General features: G+C 40.1%; 1 protein-coding gene across 1 annotated transcript in view; it reads left to right on the top strand.

Annotated features, from left to right (window-relative positions):
* The window catches only part of LOC109630503 (serine/threonine-protein kinase 32C), an 82,330-nt gene that overhangs the window by 9,053 nt on the left and 53,991 nt on the right, over window positions 1-19,286 (top strand). The window contains exon 2 of the mRNA XM_069538718.1: window positions 19,149-19,204. Within this exon, the coding sequence (XP_069394819.1) occupies window positions 19,149-19,204 (56 nt within the window). The remainder of the gene's footprint in view (window positions 1-19,148; window positions 19,205-19,286) is intronic.

Genomic DNA, 19,286 nt, shown 5'->3' with positions numbered 1-19,286 from the left:
AAGTCAGTCTTTCCAGCAGAAATCCTGCCACGTTTACCAGATTTCCCATAATCCCTCGCCTCCCTTGAGAAAACTTAGTTTCTCATTTACATGACATTTAAGAAATCTGATTACTACAGACAGTGAACAGTAATCAAGTTACTTATGAGGTATGCAAATACACAGGCTCACTGGTTGCACACAAACACACACATCCATATTGTCATTCCTGCAGTGCTCCACAGTGAATGGCCACATAAATATGATTTCATTGAATGTGACAGACACTCCTCCTTTCCAGCTGCCCATCACACCCTCAGGGGGGTGTACTGTGTATGCAAAAACATCTCCTACATTTCATAGACCAGAGGTCTGTGCAAACAATCACTCTGCTACTCACAGGTGTTGAAAGTATTGCAGCACCCCACCCAGGGTCTGCTGAAAAAAACTTGGTTTACAAATCCATATTTACAATTTTATAAACCACGATTCTAGATACTAGCTACATCCGTTCTACTACGTTTTCATTTGAAAACTGGTTCAAAACTGGTTCAAAAAACAATTTCTGTCCAAACAAGCCTTTTGATCCCAGTCCGTACCAACACACAACCACTCACGTACACTAGGCATGTGCATCCTTCTTTGCTGGAATTAAAGTTTGTCTCCTATGCATGTAAGGAGTTGCATCATTGTAAAATACAGAATTTAACTGCACAACAGCTATATACAGGGTCAACATTTGATTTTCCATGTGGCATTCTACACCGGCAGTCGAGGCTAATGCTGGTTATTATCTCTCAGAAGGGGGTCATGTGAGCCTGATGAATCAGCAAAGGTCACGTTGTGAATGATGACCTAATCAGCGAGTGGGTGTGAGTGTGTACGTCATAGTTTCCAAACATCTCTGTTTCTGCCTGACTAGATGAAAACGCTGCCCCGTAGTTTTCAAACTAGAACGGGTCCTGCAGCATTTCCAAACTTCACCATTGTAGCGTGTGTATCCGTGGCAAAGGTGATGCATTTTAAAATGAAAACTTAGTTGTATGGATGTAAGAAGAGATGTTATGATACTGATAACGGCATCTAAAATGACAGGTTGAGCCAAATGCTGGGTCGGGCATTGGTGAGTATGCAAATCTATGTACTGATCCGATACTCTGTCTTTCGTCGGAGCATCTGTTTTTTGAGTTTCAAAGAGTGTAAGTGTTTTAACAATGCAGTGGTTTTCGAGAACTGAGTTTGGGCTGAGCCATATCTGGAGTGGTCACCTGATGAACTGAATATACAGCTCTGCCCTAAATACCTGTGAGGACGAACAGAAGTCAGGTGTATGTAGGCCAGAACACAACGTGTCCTGCCTCTGCCCGTTAAGGGGGAAAGAATGAGGCCACAGTGTCCCTTTCCTTGCGCCTTAAACACACATTTAAATGCAGTGTCATACATAGCGTGCTTCAGCTCGGCCTCAGTTTGTAAAGAGTTATATATTCAATTATATCTATTCCTATGGTCGGAGAACAAAACAGTGGTATGTACAAGAAGCTGTTTTCCTTTTTACGAAGCCCCCCTCAGGGTCAGCTCAGGAAAAAGAAAAGAAGAGCCATTTGTAAATATGTTCTCTTTGCCCATGGTATTTAAATTGTGCTCTTGGATTCGTAATCTGTGCCCACAGATTTGTAAACCTTGCACACAAATCCGTGTGCACATATTCTAAACAACTACTTTCTTCAGGGAACAAGGAATCGAGCATTTCAATGGCATTTTCCAAAGGAGTCCACTTTACTGTATCGAGATTTCAGAGTGGTTTTAATGCTGTATTGTATTTGCATTGGATGTTTCACAGCTTTCATGTTGCAATGTTATGTTTTTTCCTCCAAAACTTGCAGAATAAAGTCTTTTAAATTGATGAATTAGGTTTTACACATGGCTAGTGGGGCTCTGCATTCTTTTAAGCCCACTGTATTTGTGTACAGTGAGGTACCGATGATATAAGGGTTGGGAACCTCTTTTCCTTTCAAGGGCCATTTCAATTTTTATAACATCCTTCGAGGGCCATATTAAATTATTGAATGCATTAATCACAGTTCTCTGATGAGATGGCTGGAACTGCTTCTTGTTCGAGAGGAGTCTGATGTCAGATGATGATGATGATTCTACTCATAGCTTGTTTTAGCCGGAACAACTTGCACGATCAAATCCTCACCTTTGATAAATGCATGGAAGACAGAACACTCATATCAAACTCGACAGTGATCCTGCATAAAACATGACAAGTTGGTTGATGTTTGTTATCTCTGCTTCCTCACAGAAAAGAGGGAAATAATGAGATTTCCTGCAGTGTCCTACTGTGTTATCCCCAGCATGAACTGTCTTGCAGGTTGGACCATATTGTCTCCACGCATCGGCCGTATACTGCTTGGAGGCAGGAGGTTCTCCACCTCTGATGTAAACTATTCCTCTTCTGGTTAGTGCAGACAACATATGTGGTTACCTAGTAAATATTTCCAGAGATTGACGCCAGATTAGAATTGGAGAGGTTATTGTGTCTATAGCTTTTGGACTATCCACGTCTTCGCACTGAAGCACACACTGCACTCCACTGTTTTGTGTAGATCAACGGTGTTGGAAGTGAAGATGCATTATTTAGCCCTCAGTGTACTTTTCACCTTTGTGCGGCTGAAAATAAAGAGTGCTATTTTTTTCTTCTCAGTACCTGAGTCACCTCAGAACCTTCTTTTGTTTAGTTTTTACTCACACTGCACTGGACAGTATAGAACTCCATTTTACTGAACCCGGTAAGTCCTGAAAAGCAAGTTGTTTTTACAAGATAAATAAATATAACTTTTCAGGACTGCGTATTTACAGTATACAATGCTTTTCTGTAGAGCCTGCGACTGTTTTTCCTCCTCCTTTCCCTACCACATTCCCTCGCACCACCTCCCACCAGGCTCTAAATAGATCCATAATGTATCCCTCTGTGAACAGTTGAAAGGTTAGTATGGCATTTTAACCCTGGAGCATGGTCCACTTTGCAATGTGTCACAGCCCAGTGCTTTATGAAACCAGGTCCTACTGAAGATGCACAGGGATGGTGGTAGCATTTAGAGTTGAGTATTGAGATCAGATTTTACTTTAGAAGAACTTGTTTCAGATGCAGTGTATACGCAGCAGGGAGTTCGGACCCACTCAGCGGCTGTCTCCATGGTTGGTTATGCGTGAGTCAATGCTTGTGTTTGGTGTTAACAATATGGTGGAAGCTCGCTCTCTGAGGTGTTGCCATATTTGCATTTCTGCAGCACTGTGTTTTTCATAAAGCTAGTGCAAGTCTGACTCAATTAAAAACAAATGGAGAACAGTGTACATTTATCTTGTGCAGGCAGAGACAGAGAACGTGGATATTTTCATGTTTTCCTCAGCTTATGATGAATGACAAAAGAGTTTTAAATGATATGGGCAGAAAAAAGCAGAACATACACTCATTGACAAGATGGTTTTAGCAAATGTTTTGCATTTTTGCTTTTAAAATCGACTGAAACAATCAAGTTTGTCAATTAATTTTCTACGATCAGCAAATTCCTCTCTGCATAAGCTTGCATCTTTGTTTGGGAGCATTTCATTTGAATAACTTTAAAGCTATATTATTAATGTGCTCATCCCAAACATCTTCTATTATTACTTGGACAGTATGAGCAATTGGTATAAGATTGTCATAACTCTACTACTCTTATTGGTACATTGATTTGGTACTTTAACAGTATTCTTGTACGTTCTTTTTTTTTTTTTACAAGAAAACCAATTAAGCAAAAATAAACTTTATTTATGGGTGTGTTCATAAATTCAACATGACTATTTGTTCTCTGTTCACAGTACTTTCAGCATCAGACTTTACTCATAATATGTTACACATTTATTGTATTTGTTATAATATACCTATAAAATATGCTATAACAGTGGTGATGGAGATGAAGCTTTTGCTGCATCTTAAGCTGTAATGATTATGCAGACGCTGACCTGGTCTCATAATGCTGGTATGGAATGATGACCTTTAAAGAAGCAGCAGGGCTGTTCAATAAATCCATTGTATTTTTTCCAGAGAAACTCAACACTCTGCCGCAGGAGCAGCTTTCACGCACACTGACAAACAGTAGTTCACTAAAAGTCCAGTCCACAATGTCTTTCCTGTGTTTAATTGAGCCAAATTGTGATGAATACACAATGTGCCAATTCTGGGCCAGGAGTTGTGAATCACGGTGAATGAATTATGCCAAAGAAGGGACTAGGGAATGATGTGGCGGCACTGTAACTTAACACACATGCACACAGACACCCGCACACACACAGACACACACAAAGGGACACATTATTACCATGGTAACCTCAGAAGTTTTCACACAGTCCAGATGATGTTTCTTTGTGACAGTGCTGTGCATGCGAGAGAGTCCCCATGCTGCAGTGCAGAATTATCCTCTGAAGTGTTCTCATCTTGCTGGCTCTTCGTCTTGACAGCCTTTAGATGTACGATACAGCCTACCGTAGTGATTCCTCTGTGTGTAGAGGTCCAATTTCACATCCCCTCTTTCATTCTGTCTGACGTGGCTCCCTGTTTGTGAGGATTTACTTGACATCTGTGGAGATATTTCACACAGTCACACACACTGTACATTACATTTGGTGTTAGAAATGTTTAATATAACTGATTTAATGATATTGCCACTGCATTTCCACTGTGCATATGTTTGAGTTTGTCTAAATGCACGGGGAGTGCATTTCTACATACTCAGAATTTACCTGACAAATGAATGACTGAATGCATTGTCCATCACACTGTTTGATTCACATTGTGCTGTTACTGACCTTATTCAGAATAATAAGTCTAGTAAGTATTGAATGTGGATCACCTAAACCTACCTAACATTCACGCCTTGAATGTTGCAACGTATATAATGCGATGGTTGTGGGAAGCTTTTTCTGTGCAAGTGCATTTATTGAAAAAGGCATTTCATAATAGTTATGAAATTAAAGTTTTTCTCTATGTTCTAATAAAAATTCTACATTTTATGTTTCACTTCCGAACCCAAAGCGGCATAAACTGTATTGTCAGTATTGAAACTAAGAATTTAAACTTTGCGTGGATGGAATACCTGCCATCGCCCTTGTAAAAACCCTGGAGAATGTCCGAGTGAGCCCATGTGAGATTACAGCATAATTACATCCAGTGAATTCACAGTGAGCAAGTAGGCACGTTTATGACGCGCAATAGCTGCAAAACTGAAAAAAATTAAATAATACAAATATCTCAGGATAAAAATGAGGAGCCATACGTTTTTCAAAATTTCAAAAATCATCTCCCACCCTCTGCATGCTCTACCCAGATGCCACCCCCGACAGTACAGAGCAGAGTGAGAAAAGCTGATCAAATTATACATCTTTATATATTGTCACAGGGAAAAGTGAAAGACCTCCAGGTGTCTGAAGATATCAGTTGTTCACAGGTTCTTGATCAAAGTCCTTGATCACAAAAGGGTGAAAAATCTAAAAAGGGAAAGATGAGGTAAAGAGATATTGATTACTGTAAGTATACCTGATTGAAAAACCAGATTACTGGCCTGTATCTAAGGCTGGGGGCAGATAGTAAGAGGTGAGTAATGGATGTTGAAATTAAGAGGCATGACTGTGCTGCACGGGTATAAAATCAGAGAGGCAAAACTAGGTTTGCTATAGCTGCACATCCCTGATCTACATCCTCTGTTGATATCAAGGCAGCACCAGTTCAAGTTCATTCTAATTTGATGACTTACCGTAGAGATATAGTACCACGTATGAATCACACGCATGAGATTCATCACATTAGTAAGGCGTACAAACACAGCCTGGGAAAAAACAGCATCCAGATCAAGCCTTAATGGCTGCTTTACTTTTCCAGCGGTATGATTCTTTAGTTTTATCATAGAAGTCATCCAGCAGATGAAGATCAAAAGAACACTCTCAGGGTAATTAATGCACATGCAAGGAGACTCAAAGACGGAATAACCACATGACAGTCCGCCCGTGGGGTCCGTCGAATCACCACTGGAATTGAACGCAGCACTGCATCCGCACACCCTCTGTGCGTATCTCCCTATCCTTGTCCAATTATCAGTTGAGATCCATAGCTGAAACTGCCATGCCTGTAAAGACAATGAGCTCTGTAGTGCTCATGAATATTCATGAGGCGCTCTGTTTAGAGAGCCCGCAATTAGGCTGTATTAGTGCTCTAGTGTACAAGGAGAAAATGATGATGATGGCTGTTCAATGATGATAGTGATTTAAGTAAACAGATTCATCAGCTGTGGCCTTCAGTGCACTGCAGAGGCACTTTCCTGCAAAGCCACTTTGAGACTTAAGACAACAAGCATTTGCTTTTTTTCACTAATGATAAAATAAACTTCAGGTAAGGAGCCTGAGGCGTGATGCTTAATTAGCCCTTTTCAGAGGCAGCACTTTGGACTTGGTCATATATATGTGTAGGCAACAGGTCATTTACTACTATAGCGTTGACCTTTTCACCCAACCCTTATTTCGTCTGTTAATACATGTATTTGTACTAGAAACACAGAGTGGTTTTAAAATATAACCTACTTGGAATGAAGCACATGCTGCTAATGATGCTAATGATGATGACTCGTCACCATACTCCGCTTTATCATCATCCGAGGCACATGCAGCCTTCCCTGTGCTCATCAAAGAACGTGTGAGTCCTCTCCCCCTATGCTTTAATGAGAGTCCCATCAATACGGATCAAAGACAACCAGTGCAAGGTCAAGATCAAGATTGCCTTCATAACCAGCTCCACAGGCTGCGAGAGAGCTCCAGAGATGGAGTCTATCAATCAGAATATGTTGGATTTACAGTGAGTTGAATTTTACAGTAAAGCTGTTTTTAGACATGACCTCTGGGTAAAATCTTGAGAATTGGCTTCAGGGTTTACCCAGAGTTACCAGGGGGTTTTCTGCACAGGCCCCCCCCCCCCCCGCTGCATCGACTTCTCCTGGATTTCTATGGACTTTATACTAAGAGGTCAGGTGGATTCTATCCCAAAGTCCTAACTGGGGAGCGCCTCTCGTGTACATTTACATTCACACATGCACCTTCTTTGGAGAAAATACAGAGGATCTGTGGAGTCCAGTGCCTTTGTGCATCTGCCTGTCGATGCATTTGATTTGATGTTCAATATTTAAGGCTCTGATGTGCTCGAGCAGCCCGACTACTACAGACCATGAAATATGGCTTACTACTGCAATGAAATATTCAGTAATCATGTGGGAGAAGATGCTGCTGTAAAGCAAACTGTTTTTTTAGGGCAGTTCTTACTATGATCCTAGTTGCATAGTGAAGTGTCACATGCTCCTCGACTCTGATCCCTCAGCCAGCGTCTGTGGCGAGATGCTAAAGTGCCGCCATGAGAACTTCAGCAAAGTACATAGTCCCCATCATATCTAGTGGTGCCTGCTGCTGATGCTATAAAGCTGCCAAGGATACGGCGTAGTGGTTATGTGCACTGTGTATGCAAATGGAAACTTGTCAGCAAAATCTGAGCACTAGCTTGTGCACAGGCTGATAACATAATACAGAGGCAGACTGCAAAGGATTGGATTAGAAGCAGAGGCGTATTCTCAAAAGGCAGAACAGGAAGGGATCGATGCTAGGAGGTTTTTTGATCCTGGTCCAATGGGCTTGTCCACACAGGGTGCATTCACTTAGTGTGATTTGATGGCTGAGTTGTATTCTAAATGTAGTCTGCATTAACATTTCAGAGTTCACTTTTAAAAAGGATTGAGCCTCACTTTGATATTTATTAATTATTACACTCGGAATCAGGTCGTCATTTCACCATTATCGAAATAATGATTGATTTGGTGCCAGTTATGCAGGGCTTTGTTCAAACTGTGTTTCCATCTGGTGGATGGTACTAGATGTACAAAAGCTCTGTTATGGCAGCACTGACATCATCATCGGCCAGTTGACTTTAATTAATACATGAAGCACGACCATAAACGTGGTGTTGCTTTCATGCTTCCTCACACATTTTAACATGGATACTCGATGATAGTGTTAAAGTAATGGAGGAAGCCGTGCTGAACACAGCAACATTCAAAATCTGTGTGTAATGGCAGAGTTGTTGTCAGTTATCGATCAGTATCGATCGGTAACTATAGTGTTTCCTCTGTGAATTGAATACCAATTAATTCTGATTCGACAGACTCATTGATTAACCAACTAATTCATTGGTTGGCCAGAATGAGAAAAGTGAGTTTTCTTTCTGAACATTAGAGCATGTAAATATTTTCAAGTAATTACCCAAATTGAACCTGAAGATGAGCATAATACAGTATGGCTCCTGTAAATATACAAAAACATTCAGTTGAAACAGAGCAGCTACTATTGTTCATTGAAATTATTCTAGGTTTAAGGGAGGGAAATATCTGTCTTCCTCTGCCTTGTGGATCAGAAGATTTTCTTTACCACACACTGAATTGGCTCTCTGCCATTTTGCAATTGACAGAAGTGCACAATCAGCTTTTGTGAACAATTATGCCAATAGAGATAGTTTCCTGAGGGGGTGAGGACTACTGAAAATCATGTGTGGACTAGAGGCTTAACAGTAAGTCTGCAGGCCAGTACAAGCTTCACATCTGCTGCTAAGTTACAATTTAATACAGTCCAGAAATGGCATGAAGACCTGATCCTAATCCATTATATATAATATTATGTCCACCAGTCCAGATCACATTGAGACTTTTTTAGTGGGCTTCCTCCAGGTAATCTGGTTTCCACCAGCAGTCATGGTGACGAGTCATCATCATTAGCATCATTAGCAGCATGTGCTTCATTCCAAGTAGGTTATATTTTAAAACCACTCTGTGTTTCTAGTACAAACACATGTATTAACAGACGAAATAAGGGTTGGGTGAAAAGGTCAACGCTATAGTAGTAAATGACCTGTTGCCTACACATATATATGACCAAGTCCAAAGTTCTGCCTCTGAAAAGGGCTAATTAAGCATCACGCCTCAGGCTCCTTACCTGAAGTTTATTTTATCATTAGTGACAAAAAGCAAATGCTTCTTGTCTTAAGTCTCATGAGAAATGACTGAAATGAAATGAAAGACATGCAGGTCTAAATAAAGGTGTAAATATGAAGTTAAATGTTGTTTATCTCCTTCTCTCAGCCTTATGATAGACTGGCGCACTGTCCAGTAACCAGACCTCTGCCTGATGTCATATCCTGATTAGTACATACTTTTTTCTAGGGATGTGACTATACCAAAAAATGTGTTAGTCGATAAACCAAAACGAATAAATCCCAATTTACTTCAACTCACAGTCCTTATACAAATATTTGAAAGTACTAACACACACACACACACATACACACACACACACACCTATATACACAAGTGAAGAATAAGAAGTTTGGCATTAAGTTGGTACTGAAGTCGGTTCTCGCGACATCTCTACTTTGGTCATAATTTGATTAACAAATTTTAAGAGATTCCTATCAAAAAACTTTGGTTGTGCTTGGGGTTAATAGTAAAGTAACCCATATCACTCTACCCAAATTTGCATGTCTTTGCACTGTGGGATGAAGCAGGAGAAAAGCCACGCAGACAGAGTAAATATGCAAACTCAACATTGACAGACTCCATAAAACCGTGGAAAATCTTGCTGTGATGGAGCAGTGCTCACCACTGCACCACCGTGCTTGCCCCCCAAATTATACTACAGCTAATACTGAAAACAAGATGGCATTTTTATTGGTTGAACAAGGTGTTGTTTTTGTTTGTGTACTGGACCATTTTGCAACTTTGGTGTGCTTCATCACACTTTCATGTGATTTCAACATCTTAAAAATACTGAACATAAACCTTGAAGAACCGAGTGTCTGTTCACAGTGAACCCTGCCTCAGCTATCCAAACTGCAGATACTTGTATGTGAGTTGAACTCATAATTGATAAGCATCTGCGTTCTTGATAAATTGCCACCCCTCCGCCCCTCACACAACCCTCTTTGTGCCGCAAGCAGCGACTGTGATGGTGATTAATAAAGAACGTCTCATGAAAATTACATTATCTCAGGATTCATAATTAATACCATAATATGACTATAGAAACTTAGTCCCACAAACTAAATTGATATTGATTTTTACACATGTATTTGCTCTTTTGTATGTGTCAACATGTTATGCCTCTATTTGTGGTTTCAGGCAATCTTTTCTATTTTACTAATATCTGCTCTGACATGCTGTACTCCCATTTCTCTTCATGTTTGAAGAATCATTACCACCCGGTCCTTTATCCAGTTATAGAGAAACACTTTGAAGTCTTTTCTTTCCAGACCCTGAAATGCAGTATTTCCCAGGGAAGAATTTGTAAGTTTAATGATCCTGTTGCATAATGTATTTTTCATTTTCTTGAAAGTGTCCTCTAATTGTTTCACCTTTTCTGGCCTCCTCTCTTCTCTCTCCTACCATCCACTGTATTATATTGGACTCGATTTTTATTAATTGCTGTCCCCCCAATGCTACCACTGCATCTTAAACCTGGTGCAAAGCAGCTCACTCCCCAGCGCAATGCATGTGTCTTTGTTAGTGACCGACTGACACTTGTTTATTCCTCTTCATTGGCCATGTTTTTACAAATAGCACATGCACTCATAGTCATATTTTGTGTCAATCTTAAAACGAGTGGTGGTCAGGTGCAGTGCTGGCACATCGCATCTTGAGGCTGTGAAAGGAAAATGCACTTTTGACCAACAAGAATTTGAAGTAGCAGCGCAGTATTTCACTGAGATTTTAAGAGCAATTTTTGTTTTGGTGTTTTTTGGTATTGTGCGCTCCTTTTATATAGAGGTCCCACATAATTCAGGGTCTGAGGTCCTCAACCAATCCCGAATCAGTCTCTGCTGTCAATCATGATGTCTTACCCTGTTTTTATAGCATCAATAACCTACTTATAAGCCAGCCACCAGGGGGTGATGGGAGATTCTTTCCTTTCACTTTTAGGGAACTGTCATGTGGCCCATCTTTGTAAACGGTTTATGGCTCAAACCTTTAACACAGAGCAGTTAGGCAGAATAAAGGTGCTACATTCCTGCTTTGAATAGTCTTTTGGGTCAGTTAGAGGTAATGAGTACAAGAACACACACATACACACACTTTCAGACCCTTTCGATATCCACTTTCCATGCCCCTTGACATGGGCTTTATGCTTGTATCAGCTCCTCCACAGGAGCCAATCACCCACTGAGGACCCCTGTGCAGCCTACTCATCAGAACATCCTGCAGTGTCAGCAGCTTCCAGCCCTTAGAGAGGGAAGGATGTTGTCGTTCTCGCACTGTTCTTTGGCTGGATCGAATTCACTCACACTTGCTGCAGTCGTATGCAGGGTTTTACCTCTAGTCTTTTGTGCAACATCAACTGTAATCTGAGAGCAGAGGATGGGGCCAACACAGTCAGTGCAGACACTGTTTTTCTATCCAGCCTCATTCACCATCTACTTGTTGGTTTCTTTGAAGCACCACTTAACCATGAAACGACACAAGTTATAAATACTGTCAGCAGCGTTCCATTGATTTATCAGAAGAGCCTCAAGTTTATTGAAGTTTGTATTGTCGAGCTCATCTGTAGTTAAACCAAAGGATGCCCCCTGTCCTTAAATCATTTGGCTCAACATCTGCTGCAGCAGCGATGCAGAAAGCAACCACTGGAAGCTATGAAAGGAAAAACTCAATGACTACGAACACCTATTGACAGCTGTAGAAAAACATTCGTTGAAAACCTGACAACTGTTTTTTGCAATGCAGTCAGAAGTTAAAGAGAAAAATGTACACTTTCAGATGAGCACTGCCAAGGTCAGTCAATAAACATTTTAAAGATTCGTGCTGCTGCGTGAACCCATAATACGACCAGGCTGCAAGAACTGCTTCAGCTCTGCTACCTCACTGGTGAGTCAGTTCTGTGATGGTCTATGTTGTGATTAAAGTCAGCGTAAAGCTTGGATGACATGAAAGACCAGTACACGGCCTCCCACTTTATTCCTCCTCACAGCATGTGGGAGCCAGACAGGGTCTCTCTGATGCTGAAGTGATGGTTACAGGAAATGCAGTGTCCGCACTAATTATCCCTTTAGCTTGGAATAAGACCCAAAACCTCTTTTTACGCCTGAATCTGAAGAGCAGCTCCTTTCACCAGGCCAGTGAAAGGGAGGGAGGAGGTGCATAGTGGGTGGGTGAGGGGTGCTTTTGTTTTGCTTCCCATTACCAGATGACTCATACTTCGAGGAAGAGCTCTGATACAGGGGACATCGATCGATGGTTAACAAAAGACAATATGAGGCTGATAAGTAATTGTACTATCATTTTCACAAATTTGATAGAGAATAATATGACATTTATGGGCCTTCCTTTGTTAATATTCCAACATTTAGGCTTAGATTTATACTATCTGACAGATATGGTGCGTCTCAGTGCTGTTTGACAGTTGTCCTCCTCATATTAAAGTCAGGTCAGCATCGGAGAAAGTCAGTCTACTGGGATAAATCATTTTAAGAGTCTTAATTAGAATACCAGTTTAAAATGTTTGTTTCATGAGCTGCTTTCAGAGATGCACTGAAGGTGTATGTGTGAATGCACACTTCTGAGTGACAGTCCGCTTCTAACACAGATGAACATTAAAAAGAAAAACAAATTGAAAAAGCTCAGCCATAAACGAAGACATAGAAGATGATGGGAAGATGGTGATAAGGGCCAATGTCAATGAGCTGTAAACAAACAAGTTAATAGTTACATCCTCTCACCTGAATCCAACCAGAGAATGTGTTGTCATTGTGAACATGTCTGAGCAGAGAATCTCCAGCTGCATTGTTCATGTGTGAAAGGAAGCTTCAGGAAAATGTCTGGACCTAATTCTCAGGAGCTCCTGTGGAGGATATGTCTGATAGCGGTGTTAGGCCACCATGAGCAGCCAGAACGACTTCAGTGCTACTTGTCGTTGAACCCACATGTCTCTGAACACTACTAGATGAACACCATTAATATCGGCCTAACAGTTCTTAAATCTCCATTAGGTGTCTAACTGGGTTGAGCTCTGGTGACTGTGAAGGCCATAATGCATGATTCACATAGATTTCAAACTCCTTAAATCATTCAGGGATCCCTTGATCCCTAGACTGTCAATGAGGATGGATGACACAACCCCACTTCCTCCTGTTGTACAAAAATGAAGCTCAGATAAAGATTCCACCATCATGAAACAAACATAATTTGTAGCTGTGCAGTAGTGATTGTGTTGTGGAACTGCAGTAGTGATGTCCTGCAGATACATGTGCTTGACCAGTCGCGAGTCAGTCTCAGGTTTCAATCACCCTCTTTGTATTGCATCAAATAACGAATTAAAACCAACCAACTTACTCGAAAAATAACATCTGGACCTAGATCATTGTGATAAGTACTAGCTTTGTACATTTATTTAACATGTACTTTGACTATTTAGTTTGGTCCATGCCCCATCCACTAACATAGATTATGTGGAGGTTTCTGACATATACTACCAGGGGACGATCAAGAGATTTGGCTTCACTTTTGGGGATCTGTCATGTCTTTATTTACATTCTATACCAGCACCCTATGGATGACATTGTCAACCTGTTTTACCCCTTTTATTTCAATTTTTATATTTTCTAAGGTTTAGCTTTTTTTTCCTTAATAAGATACCACATGGAAAGCTGTGCTTTATTTGACATCTATCTGTATGATTCCATACGGGTATTATACAGGACCTGAAATGAAAATAAAAGTAAACCTGTGCTTAATGTTGCAGAACTTGATACTGCTTTCATTTCCCATGGTGGGTTGCTGGATAATGTAAGACATTTACGCTTCCTTTTTTAGATATATAAGATGTACTCAATAACACATTTCTCTTTGGCTTGATATCTTACTGAATTGGGTTGTTACATAAGACACTTAATGAAGTGAGACACAACAAAGTACTTACCCTTATTTTTTAGATGATGTACTGTGTGTTTTTCCTCCAATTTGAGTCAGAAGTTGCATTAAGTGTGTGTTTGGAGGCTGATGGATCTGGCTGATAAACCATTTTTATAGAAGTTCTATAAAACTGTGATCAGATTTGTGACATCATTAGTGGATTTGGCCGGTAAAGCTATAACTCACACAGGTCATTATTTTTAATTAGCGCCACCTTTTCAGTTGTGTTACTGCCGACTTTGCACACCCACTGCTGGTCTTCCCACCATCACATATCACCAGCTCATACTGGCAAGAAACCACATACCCAGAAATCAAAATAAAATTTCACAAGTCCCCCTCAGTAACACTCTACCCTCTGACAAATGTTTCATAATATTGCATGGTTTAATATGCAATTAACATTATAAATCATTATCAGGACTGTAAAGTATTATATTTTGCTATAATGTGACAAAAGCTTAAACAGGTTGGACACTAAGATAGTTAAGCAGTGTCTCCCATGTATTTCGGCCCACTGTAGTCTAATTCTTCCAACACAGTTTCATGATAATGTTTTTACACACTTATAACACCATAATTGTTTTTTATTTTTTGTTTTAATTCATTGGTTCATTGCATCTCTCTCTCTCCCTGTCTTGGTCGCTTGCCCTCTCTGTCTCTGTTGTTCTCCCTCCCTCTCTATTTTGGCAACACTGGGAGAATTCTCATGTTGTTTGGGCCTTCAAAACATCCATAAAGTTTTTATTGTTCCTTGCAGACAGCCAGACCTTGTCAATGTTTCTGCTGCAGGTGTTCGTCATAATAGCAGGCGTGGAGACTGCTCTCTTATTTGTCACTTGGCCTCTGTTGCGCAGAGCGAACTTCATGCTCTTGTGCATAAGTCCTCTCCCCATGTGTATCTACTACCACAGATTGATCTCTCTGGGAAACACTGATTTAAGCAACATCCATTGAACCCTCTCAGTTTTGCATATTATACTGCTGTCATATCAGACATGAGTTTCAGATTGCTCAACATAACCTACATAAATGAATGTATTTTCATCTGGAACCAGAATCACGGGTTTATGAACCCACCATGTTATATAAATTAGCTTTTCCTTTTGTTATATACATGTGCCCTTATCCTTTTTAATACCACATTGAAAGCTATATTCATGGTACATAGTCTGTGCGTGTCTGCACCAGAGCGAAGCCAGAGCCACCCCATATGAAGGATTAGCCATGTACAAAAGAATGAGCGAGGAGAATCCACACTGGATTAGTCTATCTCCCAGACAACGCATGCACACCACACCTTGTGTCTTTTGTTTGGAACTAACTACATTGTGTGGGGTTACCTCTTGATTCAGCACTGTGTTGCATAGGTCAGCTGGCAGTGGATCTGCCTGGAGGAGCCCAGCATGAGCTTTCTTCTCTCATGATCACCCTTTGTCTGCACGGACAGGGGGTCGAGCAGATCAGATGTGAGCTTCAGAAGTGACTGACTTTTAAGGAGGAGCCACATGAGTTAGCTACATGCCTGCTGCGCTCACATCTGCCTGGGGCACTGCACACACATACACGCACATACACATGGACACACTGAACAGAGGCAAGTCTCAATCAGTAAGACAGATGACGAGGATGCCGGTCAGGGGTAGCCCATCAGCTCATCAGCCCACATGCCTGCATCATAGTACGTGCTGTGCGTATTGAAAAGGCAACTGACTTTTCCTCCGATCCAATCAGTATCAATGCATTTGCAAAAAACCTTTTCAATACAATTCTAAGCCTTTTAATTCTAACTACCACTGTGTTTTAATTAAACCTCAAGTCAACAGAAGTGTCTCAACAAGCTTTAACAAGTGAAAGTTGATTCCACCGACTACACCGCCAACTGTCTTTTGGCGGGTTTACTCAGCTGTAGCTAATTGCAGTTCTTCTGTGGGTTGGTAAAACAACAACAACAACAACAACGAAACTTTGGATGCTTGCTGGTTAATAAGCTCTCGGCATCTGCACGATTTACACTTGGCCGACAATGGTTCCGTCAAAGAAGGAACACCACGCTGTCTTATTTTGATGTTCAAAGGAGTATGAAATGGGCTATGTCTTTTTGTTGTTAAAAGACCAGCAGAGTGGCAAGTCTTTTCTACGTGGTCTGGGTGATTGCTTCATGCCAGTTTTATACTGTTAGCCAGCAGCTAATTAGCCTGGTAGTTCTTCAAAGGAAAAGGAAGACAGTCTGAACGTTGTCACATTTTCCTAGTTTTACTTCTGAGCCCATTATATTATAATTTCAAATGGATAACACAAGCAAACCTTGAGTGTTTATACCATACAATGTATATATATACAGTACACATATGTATGTATTTTTGTATCCTCATGTATATATACATAAATAATCCCTATCTGTTCAAGCATCTTTGCACTCTGCACCATTGCACTGTTGTCGGCTTCTATTTTCACAGAGTAGTAATGTTTGTAATGTTAGCTTTTTTGTATATATATTTTTTTTACTGTATCAATTAACACCAAAGTCATATTCCTAGTATGTGTACACATACATGATTCTGAATCGGATATAAGTCAGAAAAGGTGTCTCTTCTTCCCACTATCCAGAAATGAAGCCAAACTATCCCAGATATGAACACTGCCATCTCGCTCATTTGGAGCCAGTGTCTGCACAGGATTGGTCAGGGTATGGTTGTTTGGCTCTGCTGATGTAGCACTCGACAGGATCCTGAGTCAAAATGCAAAAAAATCCAATCCAATAGCATTAATGTAAATTAAATAGTAATGTAATACATAAGTGAATGATAGTGCAAGCTGTATTTTGTTCATTATGGCCATACAAATACAGACCTATTAAATAAAATAAATTGCACTGCAGTATTGATCAGAAAAACTAATTATTTTTCCTCAAACTGTTCAGCCTCTCAACACCTCTGACAATTTCTCAACAAAAACAAAACATTACATAATCAAAAAAGTATTTATTGCAGGGCTTTTCCATCGATTTATATTATACACAGAGTTTCTTTTTTTTCCCTGAGATTAATTCCCTTTTGCAGTCTTTCAAACTGTTCCTTACTCCTCCCAGTCTACCGCCCTCCCTCCCTTAGGACTTACTTCAAACTCCAAACCAATCAATCAGCCAGTACACACATCTACTGAGGAAGGCAATGAGCCAAAACATCTACTGTGCCATTACACATATTGATTAAGCAACATAAAACAAGATGAATGATTGCAGTGCTGTGAGCCTGGTGTTTTTCTATAGTAAGACTTGTCTGCCTCTGCCTGATCACCCTGGAACTCCAAATTAAGCATTTTCCTTTAGAGGTTAGAGGCCTGTTTTATTTCCTTGTATTTTTAGTAGCTGATCTTAATAAGAATTTCAGTGACTTTCTATAAAATGTCCTATTCAGTGTGATATAGCTCAGTCATTAAAAAAACATTTTAGCAATGTTTAATGCTTTGTTTTTTAATTGTGATGATCTGATAAGACAAATATAGAAAGTCTTTAAAATATAACAGTTTCATAAATGTCACTGGTTCAGCCCTTGTATTTGATTTTTAAAAACTATTTCACATCTTGTGTTGTGAAGAAGGACTTTTCATCCTTCAGACTTTCCATACAAGCAGGTTTTAGATCAGCTAGTTGTCATTCTAATGACAATTATATTTAACTTTATTCATGAATGACTTGTCCTTTAGTGCTACCATCAGGTCAAAATTTAGTATATGTCTAAAAAAAACAAAATAATGACATTCCCACCAGCCTTTGCTGTGCTTCGTGTTTAATATTAATTAGCAATTATTTGCATGCTATAATGCTAAACTAATATGATGAACTTGGCAAGCATTATACATTTAGATCAGCGAATTAGCTTTGTTACTGTGAGCATGCTAATGTCAGTTTGTGTCTACACACAGCTCCACTGAACATGGCAGCGGGCTCTCAGTCCTGTTGTTTAGGATGATGCAGGAGACCAAGATTTTATACCAACAGACAAGCAAGGCTTCCTTTTGAGGCCAAACAGAATGTTCTTGACAGGGCAACTTAGTCACCTGACCTCAATCCAGCTGAGCATGCTTTGCTAAAGACCAGACTCAAAAGCAAAGCAAGAATGCCTGGCAGAGCATCATCAGGGAACTGTCTGCTGCTCTGTTGCATGTTGGAAACCTCAACCAGTTATAGATTTCAAAGGATTTTCAACCAACCATTATATGTGGTGACTTTCTGTAAACTTTTTCATGGACTGTCTGTCAAATTAAATCAGGAGGCTGGAAAAAAAAGGCAGCAGCACATCCACTGTATACACTTCACATGTAGATGAGCATTACTTAAACCTCACAGTCATTGTTATGCCTCCACGCAGGCAACAGCAAATGGCCGGAGGTATGATGTAATCAGGTTGTCCATCTGTCCCTTTCTTGTGAACATAATATCTCAAAAGTCCTTTTGGGGAATTTATTCAAAATTAGAACAAAGGCTCGGTGTAACTTAAGTATGAATTTATTTGATTTTGGTAGCCAAAGCTCAAAGATCAAGGTCACTATGACCTCACAAAACATACTTTTGGTCTTGCACAGAAAGCTTCAGGAGATTTCTTAAAATTTGGCAGAAACATTCACTTTGACTTAAGGGTGAACTGATTAAAATGTGGTGGTTTAAGGTCAAAGTCATTTTTTTGCTTTGTGAACATGTTATCTTAAGAACACCTTAAGAGAATCCTTCCATTTTTGGAAAAAATGTTCACTTACACTCACACATTAACTGATTAGATTCAAGGTCATGGTGGCATCATGAAACATGTTTTTGTTCCTCTTGGACATCTCAAGTCGGCCTGAAGTAAATTTCTCCAAATTTTTACCAGTCCTCACTTGGACTCAAAGATGAACTGATTACATTTCAGTGGACAGGAGTCCCATGAGTCCGTCAAAAAATGTATTTAGACCGAAACTACCCTCACTGGAAGAGGCGAGGGTAGTAATTTTAGTTTCGGTTTAAATATGATGCAATGGAGTACAGAGCTAAAACAACAGCAAAGATGTCACTGTGCTAATATTTTATGATTTCATGTGATCCTTCTCCTCTATTTGGAGTCATACTGACGGGTTCTTTCTCCTTCTCCTTCTTTTTCTTCACAGTGAACTTTGATCACTTCCAGATATTGCGGGCCATTGGGAAGGGGAGTTTTGGAAAGGTAATGTAACCTCCATTTTTCATGCAGTGTGTGTGTGTGTGTGTGTGTGTGTGTGTGTGTGTGTGTGTGTGTTTGTGTGCTC

This window comes from Paralichthys olivaceus, chromosome 14 (genome assembly GCF_024713975.1).
Source record: "Paralichthys olivaceus isolate ysfri-2021 chromosome 14, ASM2471397v2, whole genome shotgun sequence".
Lineage (NCBI taxonomy): Eukaryota > Metazoa > Chordata > Actinopteri > Pleuronectiformes > Paralichthyidae > Paralichthys > Paralichthys olivaceus.
The sequence above is the reverse complement of the archived record's forward strand: the minus strand, read 5'-3'. Positions and strand labels throughout refer to the sequence as shown.